Source organism: Agelaius tricolor, unplaced genomic scaffold (genome assembly GCF_023055355.1).
Source record: "Agelaius tricolor isolate 1412-34295 unplaced genomic scaffold, bAgeTri1.0.p SCAF_79, whole genome shotgun sequence".
Lineage (NCBI taxonomy): Eukaryota > Metazoa > Chordata > Aves > Passeriformes > Icteridae > Agelaius > Agelaius tricolor.
Window position 1 is genome coordinate 209,970 of NW_027269339.1, and position 14,161 is coordinate 224,130.

At 40.3% G+C, this 14,161-nt stretch overlaps 1 protein-coding gene across 1 annotated transcript in view; it reads right to left on the bottom strand.

Moving 5' to 3' along the window:
* The window catches only part of LOC139585481 (cohesin subunit SA-2-like), a 57,909-nt gene that overhangs the window by 5,044 nt on the left and 38,704 nt on the right, over positions 1-14,161 (bottom strand). Inside the window, exons 21-29 of the mRNA XM_071418261.1 lie at positions 13,897-13,973; positions 12,856-12,943; positions 11,756-11,833; positions 9,922-10,014; positions 9,095-9,263; positions 6,388-6,533; positions 5,427-5,528; positions 3,984-4,138; positions 3,753-3,881 (exon numbers count right to left, since the gene is read on the bottom strand). Coding sequence (XP_071274362.1) covers positions 3,753-3,881; positions 3,984-4,138; positions 5,427-5,528; positions 6,388-6,533; positions 9,095-9,263; positions 9,922-10,014; positions 11,756-11,833; positions 12,856-12,943; positions 13,897-13,973 — 1,037 coding nt within the window. The remainder of the gene's footprint in view (positions 1-3,752; positions 3,882-3,983; positions 4,139-5,426; positions 5,529-6,387; positions 6,534-9,094; positions 9,264-9,921; positions 10,015-11,755; positions 11,834-12,855; positions 12,944-13,896; positions 13,974-14,161) is intronic.

A 14,161-nucleotide genomic window follows, 5' to 3' on the forward strand; every position in this document is an offset into this window, starting at 1 on the left:
CAAGAAAGGATTTTCACTTTATTCTCCAAAGGTGCAAACAGAACTATTGAAGAGAGGGCACTATTTTTCTGTGAAATACCTGACATCTCTGAACTATCTATTTAAAATGCAAACATCTTCAAAGCTAAAAGGGTGCTTGAATTTTTAGCATTAGAAACAACACATGATCCACAGAAATTACAAAACTACATCAGCTTCTATAAAGAGTTTCCTGTGCAGGGAATTGTGCCAATTGCTGCTGCCAGTAGCAACCTGAACAGAGCAGAAATTCTTCAAGGATTCATTTCTTCTGGTGGCCTTTTCTGCCTCATGGACACAAAGACCCCAGGCAAGAGATGCTCCCTGTGATTCAGTGGTACAGAAAACAGTACAGGTCAGGCAATGAGGGTTTTATACCATGAATGCCTGTTCTGTCAAAATTAAAAGAACAACCAATTAAACCACTTTTCTATATTATCAGCTCAAACTCAATCCAATTCTCTCACTAAAATGTCAAGTGTTTGCAAGAAGCAGATAACTGCTCTACAGTTGTGACAATACATGAGATGCGGGAAACATTATTTCAAATCCTTGTTCTGTCTCTGTCAGAGACAGAATCTCTGTCAGTCCAGAGATTTGACACTGGGCCTTCCTGAATCCCAGGTGAAGCTATCACCTTTCCTGGAGCAAAAAAGGCCATCTTCAAACACTCTTATTTGAAAAACAGGACATTTCCAACAAAGTCTTTCTGACTTACTTAATAAGAAAACCAAAGTCTGACTCAGGATTAGAAACCAGATATTCACCACATTTCAGCTACAGCTCATCACTTTAAAATCAAGCCCAGTGTTGTTAAAACAGACCCCACCTTAGCAAATACCAGAAGTGACAGTTTTAACACCAGCCTGTGCAACATATTATTCTTTTTTTTTTTTTTTTTTTGATTAGGAGAGTGGCCTGGAAAATATCAGACGTTTCATTTGCTTTGCAAAACAAGAAAACCAGTGCTGAGAGGAGGTCAGGGTAAGCACTGGCTCCAAAACAATTAGAGTCCTGGACTCTGGGGGCCCCAGGGATCAAGAAACCCTGGTAATGGAATTTGTTGGTTTCAAACAAGCACGCATTGTAACTACAGTTTCAGGGTCTAATCCAACTGCTATCAATGTCAATGGAAAGACTCCTACTGATTCAGGAATCAGGCCCTTCATGCTGCTTGCTATTCAGCAATTCATTTCTTGTGTGCATTTTGTGGCACAGAGCAACTGACAAGCCAGGTATTTTACTGCTACAGCCTGTGCAATTACAGGGGAGAGGGTTAAAGTCCATATACTTCCATGGTGTTGAAATATAGTCCTTTCTAACAAATGCCCATATTCTGTATCTCATCTGTTACAGGTACGTTCACATATGTTAACATACAGACCTGGACATCAATCCCATGATTAATAAGAAAAATGAAAATAACCAGATGTTTGTTTCTCAAAGTTCATGTTGACCTAAAACATTCCATCCAATAATTTATGATGGAGCTAAACCTAAATATTTCTAAGAGGAAATATAATCTCCAGTCTCTGCAAGGCACTTAAGGCCTCCCAGAATAGAAACTGTTATTCTAGAAACATAGTATGAACGTACTTGTGGATAAATTGCAATTTCCCTTCTAGCAAATTCTATTGTTTCCCATTTGTTCCCAGCAGTAGAGTGAAGGCCCAAAGCAGTAAGAAGCCAAGTGCATTCCCTGCTAGGTTCTGTTATTTTCCACAAAACTTCTCCATGAATAAAACTACCTGAATGCATCAAATGTATCTGATACATTCAGGAATATACTTCCAGGATATATCCTCTAATCAAGAGGTTTAATATAGTCCTAGGGAAAAAAAATATCAGGATTTAGCTTTGATCTGCCCCAACAACAATTAAATATTTTCCTCTTGTTTAATTAAAAATGACTCCCAGAGGTAAATGAAATGACAGTTTTTCAAGGATGGTTTAACAGAAATCTACTTATTGCATGGATGTGACCACAGAAGCTTACAGCTCTTTAAAATACAGACAACATGGGCAGAGTTATACAGAAACTGTCCAAACTGGGGCCTGGAGCTCTTCCCTGATGAAGAAAGGCTGAGGGAGTTTGCATTATTCAGCCTGGAGAAGAGAAGGCTCTGGGGAGGACTTACAGCACCTTCTAGTACCTAAAAAGAGATGACAAGAGAGCTGGAGAGGGACTTTCTGTAAGGGCATGTAGAGATAGGACAAGGCTTTAAAAGGCTTTAAATGGCTTTAAACTGAGCGTGAGTTTAGATTAGATATTAGGAAGAATTTCCTGACTGGGACTGTGGTGATGCACTGGAGCAGGTTGCCCAGAGCAGTTCTGGACTCCCTGTCCCTGGAAGTGTTCAAGGCCAGGCTGGATGAGGCTTTGAGCAACCTGGTCTAGTAGAAAGTGTTCCTCCCCATGGCAGCGGGGTTGGGACTAGATGATCCTTGAGGTCCATGAAAACCAATTTTAGTAGCAGATCTCAAAGATTCTCATCTGAGAAAAATGCAAGAATAGCAAATGAAGTTATCCATACCCATAGATTATGGGTCTGCAATCAGTGTATGTTGACTATTTTTCTTTTGCATTTTGCATTCCAGCTTTGAATCAATTCTTTCAAATTAATTGTGTTGATGGCAATCATTAATAAATTGTGTCATGTGAAGTAACAGGAAAATAGACATTTTACTATTCTTGACCCATGTTACATAAAACCCAGCTGATGATTCCCATGGAAGTTCTCCTCCAATGTAAGACAAAGTGACAAGGGAACAAGCGAGATACACAGAGCTCAGAAAGATGTGACAGTTGGTTTTCTTCCATTTCTGCTGACTTCCTTTCAAAAGTAAAACTTTTCTTGTTGTTTACTGGAGTGATTTGCTCAGAAATGCAGAAAGGCAGATGTGTCTTACTGTCCCACATCTTCAAATATGCTTTCAGAGAAATGGAAATACCTGGAAGTATCTCTGAAGTGCAGAGATCCAGAGCCAAACTGGACAGCACTGACTAAGGAAGTAATGCTGAAGGTCAAATAGAAGGAACAATGTTACTTCCATCTCAAAAATGATCAGACCTGAGGCACGTGAAGAAAGGAATAAGATACATACCCATATATCTCTCCATTCAGGTGCGTAATACCTCACTGATACAAAAAGAAAGCTATCACTCTTACAGCATTAAATGTAAATATATAAAACATGACCCACTGGATCAGGGCATATCCCTGTGTAAATAGTAAATTCTTGGATTTAAATATCTATATAATGAAGAGTGTCACATATATTTTTATTCCAAATATGTTCCATGTTATTCACATAATTGAGGTCTGAAGCTGTGGAAATAGATAATTACAAAATAATGATCCCTGCATTATTTCTTCCACAATATTTTTATTTACTTTTCTGTTCAGAAAAGCATTCCTGCCACTCCACTAACCAGTCAAGTCACAAATCTCTTCCACCAAATTAACAGCCTAGCCTTCAGAAGAATTGCCATATGTGGCCACAACTATGTGTAAGAAAAATCTAGAATGCTTATTGCACATACAATCTGAAATAACTACTACGACAAAATTCAACAAGTGTGTCTCAAACTAACAGCCTGAAGGGCAGACTGATTTCAGAGGTTCTCTGAAGTGCCCTTGAGCAAATTCTGCCACACTGAAGTTGAAGTGTCCTTTGTACAGGGATACACAAATCACAAACTGTGTATGATGGCGTACAAGAACTGAACTTACACTAGTCTTTTGTCTGGCTTTAGCAGCTTGTTGGAAAATTCACTGATGATTAACAGAAAGCTCAAGTTAGGAGGCAAGCATTTTCCATCTCCTCCAGTAGCTCCTTGAAAAGCAAATTCAATCCCTTCCCTATTGAAAGAAAAACAGAAAAGAACAGAGTAATAAAACAGATAAAAGAGACAACTAACAAAAGCAATGACCATGGACAACATGATGCTACGTGGCACATACTTGTGTATCATGGCTATAGATTCTCTGGATTTCACTTGGTCCCAACCAAATGTTAGTGAAAAGCGACGAGCAAGTTCTTTGATGTTTGCAAAGGAAGGAGACGAGAAGTCCACACCATTACTGCTGTCTTGGCTTTCTGCATGTGTCTGAAACAGCTGCAAGAGAAGTCTCAGATAAGCAAACACAGGTAATCCTACAGGCAAACAAAGCACCAGGCAGACAGAGAGACAGGCACAGCCACCTCACACAGAGAGAGGCCTCACAGAAGAGCAGGTGAGCCATGTGCTTCTGAAGCACTGCATGGAACAATGACAAGGAACTGACACAAAGGACACTGCTGTGCTCCTAAGATAGGCACAAATTAAAAATAAAAATAGAAAAACTATGTGTATAAACAGAAAACTGATTCCTGAAGATGATGGTCCCACTGACCTCCTCTTGGGTCTTCTGAACCAAGTCCCAGAGGCCTAATTTGCCTGAGATGCTTTCAGAGTAGCACAGTGCAGATACAAAGCAGCAAGTCTGGCAGCACCATAGTCCCATTTCAGAGAGTAAGAGTAGGTCAAAAGCACATCTTGAGCTCAATTAACTGTGCTTTGGGGTTTTTTTTTTCTAACAGAATATGGAAGTAGCTTGTTCTTGTCAACCTGTTAACTTTCAAGGTCAGGCAAAGGCCAAAAAAGGCCTGTTGTCTATGTGATACCTAAACACCAAGTCCTGACTATGTCAGCAGAATATAGTAGCCAAATGCTGCTCAGACTCATCTGAGCTCAGATTTCAAGGGCTGGTTCACAGATCTAAGCCCCTGGCAATGTGTGTGAAATAAGCAAAGCTCATGTGTCAGTATCCTCGGGAGGAGCCTGCTCTCTGGATTACAGCAGGACTCCAGGCTAGAAGCAGCTCTGGCCACGGGCAGAGCTGGCTAAAATAGCTAACTGGCTATCAGTCAGCAGCTGCAAGCAACTGAGACCCTTCAGAAGAGCTGCAACCCACTTTCATCCAGAAAAAAATAAAGCTGAAAATACAGGGGGGGTTGGAGTGGCCAGACAAAGGCACATGCATGGGTCCTCAAACTGAGAAAGAATTAAGGTAATCCATAAAACACAACATAAAATCCTTAACATTTATTAAGAGACATCATGTCCCAAGAAACACTTCATAATCTCACATCAGTTCTAATATACTATGCACTTGAAGATTAAAAACATGACCAAAAAACATCATGGACAAAAGCACCTTTTAAGATAGGTGTAATGATTTGAAAGGAGTTTGAGTTGTGACATGCAAAAACAATATACATATAGAAAGTGCAGGAAAGGAAGTAAATTCTGTCACTAAGTTTTCTAATGATTTTAAATAATTATGGCATGGGAGGTAAAAATCTTCACTGTGAATACAGCTATCATAAGAGCCCCTAGGCTCTTGCTTTAATCTTAACCTTACCTGCTGCAGACAGAGAATCAGCGTCTTGGCACTCTGAATTTTGTCACTGTACCTTGTTTTGCTTAACGTTTCTTTAATTATGTCTCCAAAATCACTGTAGGTCTATTAACAGCAACAAAACAATTGAGAGTTATCATTCCCCTTCTTTAGCACTGGGAGAACACAAACCACATGACTGTTCAAGTGAAACAAGAAGTTCCTAAAACACTCCCAGTGTCAGAACATGCAAGTTAAAAGATGAAAACTGGATCTTTTATAATATTTCATATGCAAAGCAATGGTATGCTCCTTGAAGAGTAATGTGAGGATCAAAGTTACACTGAAATTGTTAAGTATTAACAACTAATTGATTGTCAATTCTTAATTCAAAATTAATTGTAATTCTTTAAAAAAGGCAAAGCCTCACCAAATAGACAAATGGAGTTTTCTGCACTTTACTAGTGCTTGCCAATGAAGCAAAGAACAAGATTCATATTCAGGTATTTCTAAAGTTCTGTCAGTTGACTCAAGGAAACTGCCCACTCTCATGTTCTTGGCCCTCCTGAGACCCCCTTCAGAGTGGCTAAACCCTGGTCATCTAAACCCTGGGACTCCTGTGAAATGTAGGCACCTGCATATGCACTGTGCGAGCTGTATGAATTAAGCTGAACACTTCAGTGTGAGAACCTAAACACATGAATCACTCTCCAGCCATAAACTGCTGCTCTGCAGTGGCCTCTCTGGAGGAGCTGAGGAGCAGATGTCCAGACATGCCCTCTCCTCAATTTTCAGTTGCTTTGTCTGCAGTGAGGTACCTCTGTGGAACCAAGAGAGGAGCTCTGCCCCCACTCATGTTTGATTCTTTTGTGATTATCCCAGGACTCTGAGCCATAACACTTACTAACACCCTCTTTCCCAAACACTGGGGACACTTTCAAAAACTAAAATGCACTGGTAGGAACAACCTTATCTAAAACATTACCTTCACATAATACTTATAGATCTCAGCAGCTGCACTCATCTCTACCACGTTATACACTATTAACTTGCAATATGCTGCCAGAAGACTCCGCTTTTTGTGCAAGTCATCAAGTTTGCAAGCTTCATCCTTTTCCTCTTCTGTCAGATCTAGGAAAACAAAAGCATTTATTCAAGGTATCTCAGTTTAAATGACCAACTTTCAACTAAATAGCACAGACTCAGCTATTCAGTAACAGGTGCCAGTGCTCATCCCTGTGTACATCAGAAAACACAGGTTTATTCCCATTTCAAAGCTCCAGTTGGTAACAGTGAAAACAGTCTTCTTCCACAGTCTCCTACTCTGATCTTCATAGGACTTTGGCATTTCTACTAGTCAGAATCTCCAAGTACAACACTGCTCACAGCTACAGAACTGAACCAGCAAGTAGAATAAAAGGCACAAACACACCAAATGGAAGGGACCTGAAAAATTGCAAACACATTTTTTTCACAGAATAAAACAGATGGCAGAAAAGAGCACATAACTCACTGGAAACCCTACAAAACTTGTCACACACAGTCAGCAAGAGTTCCAATTAAATTCTCCAAGTTCCAATGAAATTCTCCAAGTGCTTATCAACAAGAGTAAAAGGAAGAAAAGTCACTTAATAGCATTAAGAACAAGTGTCTGGAACATGAGTTAGTTACTAGCTGGGTAACTCATGGGAAACAGATACTCTTAAGTATCTCTTTTACTTTTCATGGGAAAAAGATACTCTTAAGAGTATTCCAACAGTACTAAAAAGGTGCTTGGGGGGAGTTTGTTGCAGCAGGAGAGCCAAGACACACTCTCTCCTGCTGCACATGTGAGCTATCAACTACCAAAAGACTTCAGTCTCTGACCTATAATTTTGTTGTGGACTGTTTCTGCTTCTAGAATGAGTGTGGGCCTGGAAACAAACATAAGGCAAATGACTGATCAGAAGTATCTGAAAGAGTTTAAACTGAAATGAAAGAGATGACACCTGTGCACCCAGACAAGCACACCTTACATCACAAAATCACTTGTTCAGGAAGGAATCTGCAATAGGGTGAAAGGGATCCTTTGTGGGGAGAACTGAAAAATTGAAGGCATCACAGAATAAAGGTCTGAAAAAGATCTCAGGCCATCTATCCCAAAGCAGTATCAATTTTATCAGTTTCAGATACATAATGTAAACATCCTGAAACATAACCTGCTTCAATAACTCCCACAACTAGGATACTACAACCTACTTGTGCAATCTTTTCTACTCTATCTTTACTAATTCTCTTACTATTTCCCTGTGGCAATTTTGGCCATGCAATGTTGCCCATGAGTGGTTCTTGCATATACACCATGACCTAAGGAAGTGTGGTGCCCAAAATTGAACAGAGAACTCCATCTGAACAGCTGGACAGGAGTTAGACAGAGAAATCTAGAACAGCACTTGTTTTCTCAAAGCATGGCACTTGAACTTGTCCTCAGAACCACAATGAACAATGTCCTTTCAAAATACTCCTAAAAGAAACCAGCCTTCATAATTACAACCTCAATACAACATCCAAATGTGTTTGAAAAAAGGCAGTAGACCAACAAACACTATTTCCCACTGGACTGAGGGCAGCCCTGCAGAAAAGGACTTGGGGGTGTTGGCTGATGAGAAGCTCAGCAAGACCCAGCAGTGTGTGCTCACAGCCCAAAAAGCCAACTGTCCTGGGGTGCATCCAAACCAGTGAGGCCAGCAGGGTGAGGGAGGTGATTCTGCCCATCTGCTCTGCTCTGCTGAGACCCCAGCTGGAGTGCTGTGCCCAGCTCTGGGGCCCCCAACACAAGAAGGATGTGGACTTGCTGGATTGAGTCCAGAGGAGGGTCATGGAGATGCTCAGAGGGCTGGAGCACCTTGCCTAGTGAGAGCACCACCAGCTTGAGAGAGTTGGGGTTCTTACACCTGGAAAAGGGCAGGTTCTGGGGAGATCCTGTAGCACCTTCAAGTACCTAAACGGCCAAAAAGAGAAATTGAAAAGGGACTTCTTACAACAGCATGTAGTGATACAGTGGGGAATGGCTTTAAATGGACGGGGGCAGATTTATTTCTTAGACATAAGGAAAAAATTCTTGACTGTGGTGATGCTGAGACACTGAAACAGATTGCCCAGAGAAGCTGTGGATGCTCCATTCCATGTTGAAGGCCAGGCTGAATGGGGCTTTGAGCAACCTCCTCTGGTGGAAGGTGTCTCTGTCCATGGCAGAGGTGTTTGGAAGCAGATGATCATTAATGTCCCTTCCAACCCAAACCAGTCTATAATTCTGTGAAATCAGCCCCACAGCCCCAAAATCAAAATCTACTGGTTCTTTACTCTGATGGCCTAGAAGGGTCCATGCAGTGACACACTGCAACACTGCAAAGCCTTCCTCTAACACCATCATCTGGACCATAGAAGTCAGTCCACCAAACACTTTTACTCACCCGGCCCCGCTTTACTTCAGCCCTTTTCATCATGCAGGTGAATTGGTTAACCCACAGTCTGCACAGATCAAAGAATTACAGCTTTTTTTTTTTGTTTGTAAAGGGGCCCAACCAAAAAAAAGCAAAGCAACTCACAAAATAACAACAAAAGAAAGGCCAGCCTTTTTCACTGATACATTCACTGCAGATGACAAACGATAGCAAAAATAGATTGCTTCTCCAGTGATGAAGATGTCTAACCTTTTTTTTCCTCTTCTCCATCCATAAAAACATGTTCCTGGATAAATGAAAACAGTTTTTCCTGAAGTTCTGTGTTAGGAAGATAACCTAGAAGTCCAACTGCATCTTCATTATTATTTGAATCCAGGTGACTCAAAATCAGCAACCAGTCACAGAGTATCATGAAGGCCTGTACCAAGCAAATAAAGCCAAAGAAGGATTTAGAGACCATGTTACTTCTTGTGCCAATTCCACTTTGCAATTCCATCAAACACAATCAAGTTTCCATCCCACTTCTTCCTTGCAAACTAAAGATTTATCTTTACCTCAGCTGTGATGAAATGCCCCAGATAAATCCTTAAAAAACTTGTATGTTAGGATGCAGTGTATACAAGTATCATGCACGAATACCACCTAAACATCTTCAAAGTTCCGTGGGCAAGAAGAAGAGCTGTATTATGTTGAAATACTCCTCTTTTAACACATGAACCACTGGACAATTTCAGCATTTCTTTAAGTAATATTCATAGCAAAACATGAATGAAGCAATGATAGCAATCAGTACACTGGTCTAATCAGAAAACACAATGATTTTCATTCAGATTGAGGCCTTGATTCTGCAGATGAACTTATGCAGACAGCACTAACTTGTAGCATTTTAACTAACTTAACTTTAGCTTTTATTTAAAATAAATAGATGAAGACTGGGGGTTGTATGTGTTATTTCTCTGCTAAGAGACAAAAACACAGCAAAAATTTAATGGCATGAAACACCAGTATGAAAAAAGGCAGGCATTTAAAAGGAGATCTGAGCACAAATGCTCATTAAGTGATAGAAAAACACAAACCTTTTCTCTTACATCTTTTTTCTTATGGTGGAGGAAGCATGTGCAAATCTGACTGAAATGTCTCAGCCGCCTTCTTAGTGGAAAAAGAGTCTCCTAAAAACACATTTAGGAAAAACAAAAGGACCAATATGTTAGAGACTATGATTCAACAGAGAATTACAGAAAAAACAACAGTTGCATCTTTCTTCCACTCATATTATTCATTTAAGACAGCACAGCTGATGACATGATGAAAGAAGCTGGCATTTCACAGAACAGCTTACTAGCTATGAACAACTGCATCTGTCACAGTTGCTGAGGCCAGTGGAATTCAGCAAGTCACAAACTCTTTGTTTCTCCATCTGTAGGGAGGGCAGCATGTATTCTCTTATTCACTTCATCTTATCTGTATAAAGCAGTGATAACAATGGAAGCAGAGTCATAAAAACTTCTGGTCCATTCTACCTAATGTTCAATGTGCACTGCCTTCTGGAGCTGGTGTTCTCCCTTGCTCCCCTAATGACTACAAAGAGAAAAGGGTTTAACTTTGGCACTCAGAAACTTAAGACACCACACTTTGTTAAGATGAATCCAGTATGGGAGACTATTTGGTTTGCTCACAGCCATACAATAGACTTTCTGACCAGGTCTCAGCTGTACTGCACTGAGCTCTGAGCCATCAGTGTAAAAGGAATGCCCTTCAAGAGAGGCAGATTTCATGTTATGCAGCTCTACAATTATAAGAAAAGGGATTCATCCCAGGACATGCTGAGGAGAACCAGGTAAGGGGCAATACATTCTCTTAACACTGCTAGGGGAAGAGCAAGGGGAAATAACAGAGCTGCTGTCCAGGAATTCTTTTTTTTTTTTTTTGCTCTTGGAACTTCTCTATCTGCCAACATCCAGATTTGGCCCGGCAGAGTGCGCCGTCACATCTGCTTCCAATCAAAATCTGCTCCCATATGAAGGCCAAATTAAAAAATGTGCTGCCCCATTACCAAGCTGAGCTAACTGTGTCTGGAGTGAAAGGCAGAACACACTGGAGCAGTGAGAGATGTGGGGATCCAGGCAGGAATGGAACAGGACGGGAATAGACAGTGAATCAGTGGCCAAACGGGTACCGCCCCAGCTGGCATTCCTCACGCCAATGTCCGTGTCAGCGCCTGTCCTGGGTGCACAGGAGCGCCAGGAAAGGGGACAGAATGACAAAGCAGCACTCACTGGAGTCAGAAATCATAATGAGGAGGAGGCCCACAGGGTACACATTCACACATGAAACAAAACATAAAAAAGTTTTCCTTTCTGGTGTCTTAAACTAGCCTTTCTTCTGGAATATCTGCTAAAGCTTGGTACTTTTAAAAATCATGTAAGTAAATAGTCAATCGATGAGAAAACTACCACCTTCCTCAACCTTTCTGACAGAAATATGTAGGTAGGTAAATCAAGAAAATTAAAAAAAGAAACAAAGTTACAGAATGTCCTGGAGTTTTCACTTAATATTCTTTGTTGCTTCAAACAAGAAAACAACAAACTCTTTGGCAATGAGACAAGTTCCTTATCTCCATCAAGCCCTAGGAATTTGATGCACATGTTTTGCAGTAAAAATAGCGGTGAACCACTGTTCCTCCAGACTGAAAAAGCACACACAGATTAAAAGGAAAAAAAAAAAAAAGAGGATAAGATAGAGAGAAAATGCCTCAATTTGATTTGGTTTCCTCAAGAAAACAGACAAACTATCTTCTTCTAAGCTTGCTTTTTCAAGAAATCTCAGAACAGGAAAATTAGTTTTAACTTCTATAAGGGTAAACTTCTATAAGGTGAAACTCTAGGTTTCAAAATTACATCAGTGACCAACCTTGGGAGAATTTTCCGAAACTGCAGCTAGTTGCCACAGGAGAGAAAAATAAGTGCACTGGAGAGCTGGTAGGATAATCTGCAAATAAAAACACATGTCCTTTACTTACATTAAAGGCTCAGCAGCAAAAAGCTTAAGACTAAACAAACCATTCAAGCCTGACATTCAGCATGCTGCTCACATGAACACTTCCCAGTTGTATTTAGATCCTTAAAACAAATTTAAAATGTTTACATACAAGCAAGCATTGCCCCCGAGAAACTTCATTACTAAGGTGCTGCTTCTGCAGAACTTCTCTGACATCTCAATGAGTTCAAGGGAAAGCAACCCATATATCTAAAAGTGTATTCCCAGAGGCTTACTTGAGCTTAGCTCCTTGGGAGTTCTTTTAAGCTTTTGATGAAAGGCAGACTCCTCCATAGGCCAGTTCAGAGCAGAAGCCAAACCTTGGTGCTCCAATGCTCCATCTAAATGAGTCCACTTCTACCCACTGGCTGCAGGCTCCCTCTACTCAACTAAACTTCACCCTTGCCAAAAAGCCCCCCAAGTTCTCTCCGGCAAACAGGCTGGTTTCATTCATTTCATTCAACTGCTGAAGTATTTCACCTTGCAATCCTAGAATACACAACTCCATCTTCACACAGTGTTTGAGGGGAGGCAACCAGATAACCAAAAGGCTGCAGTTGAGATAACTGATAATTACAAACCACTACAACAAGAGTCAATGTGTAAGCAACAGATCCAAAGTATTCCAATTTCTGGTTACATGCAATCTAAAAGGGGTTCCTCAAGGTCCCAGTGATTTCATATGTACTGAAACTGAGACTATGCAATCATTGGAAGTACTGAACATGACAAAGGATCAATCCAGATGTCAGATGATTATCACAGTTCTGAAAAATTTCCAAAATTAGTTAATATAAAGGCGTTAATTTACAGATTCCAATAACCAAAGACAGCCTCAGTTCCCCAGATTGAGAAATGAACACAGTATCTTCCTGTCTCATAGGACACTGACATATAAGATTATTTAATACTTTGTATTTCTTTGTGCTTTCATCAAGAAAAACATCTTTCAGTGTTAAATATTAACTACTCACCAGAACAGGCAAACTGCCATGTTCTGTTTCAAACACCAGGAACCTTAAAGTCTTGTCATACAGATTCCACTTGGTGAGATCATGGGCACTGCAGGTGAAAAAGAAATAATAGTGATACACTAAGCAAGAAATGAGGACTCACCTGATCAAACAGGTTAAATGTATCCTATTTCTGCCTTCATATGATGTATAGCAACAACATTAAACAACTAAATATTAATTTTAAGGGGAAAAAATTAGGTTTTCATCATCTAACACTGCAGTCTTTAGACCATAGCTTTACAGTCTGCACTCCTACCACAAAACTGCAGTGTTATAAGGAGAGGAAAAAGAAACCTGAGTTCTGTATCTTTTGCTATACTTTATGCATAGTCTTCAAGTACCCAAAAAGGTCTAAAGAACAATGTCCTCAGCCCACTCGAAAAGACTGTTTCTAATAGTCTTGAGTATTCTCAATTGAACATTGGACTTCTCTTTGGAAAACCACAGTAGCCCCAGCAGGCTGGACAGGTAATAGACACATTGAGAAAAAGGCCCAATTCCCCCAACCTCTGTACTAGCTTGCATGACAATTTACCAATCTCTCCAAAGCCAAGGTTTTGAGAAATCATCTTTTAAAAAAAGAAGATCAGATAAACTAAAAATAAAAAGCAGATTACACCTGCTACAAAGAACAACTGCATTCACTACACCCTCTTCAGACTGACCACCAGTACTGTTAGTAAGGCTGTGGGAAAACATCTAACTAGGACAGAGGCACCACAGAGGGGATCTCTGTGTCCACTCCAACATCTCAATTCTGTAGCATACACTTCTCAGCCACATTAGGGCTGATGCTCATTACTAAGTCCAAAAATAATTCCATATCCAAGAGTACAGTTCTATTAAGAAGAAACTAAACTTTGCAGAACCTCTCATAGGGATCACTTTCATTCTCTTGTGAAAAACCCCAATAAACCAAACAAGCAATTTTCACTTTGCATGTGCAAGGTTGACACTTTAAGTATATGGGAACATAAATTGTGTAAATAAAGATCTCACTTATGAAAAGCTGCTACTCTTCTCAAAGTAGAGTGCATCTGGGAAATTTCTCCTGCGTCCATACAAAATCCTTCTTCCTAAATCATGAAAGTTTGGGAAAGAGAAAGGAATTAGCCAGTGTGGGCCAAAGGAATGAATGTGTCCCCTTCCCAACCAACCCACAAGCTTGGATCACTCTCCTCCAGCCTTCCTTTAACCTTTACCTTTAACTACGCTACTCATGTCCTGCTCTACAGTCAAAAGAAAACAATATAACTGCACAGGA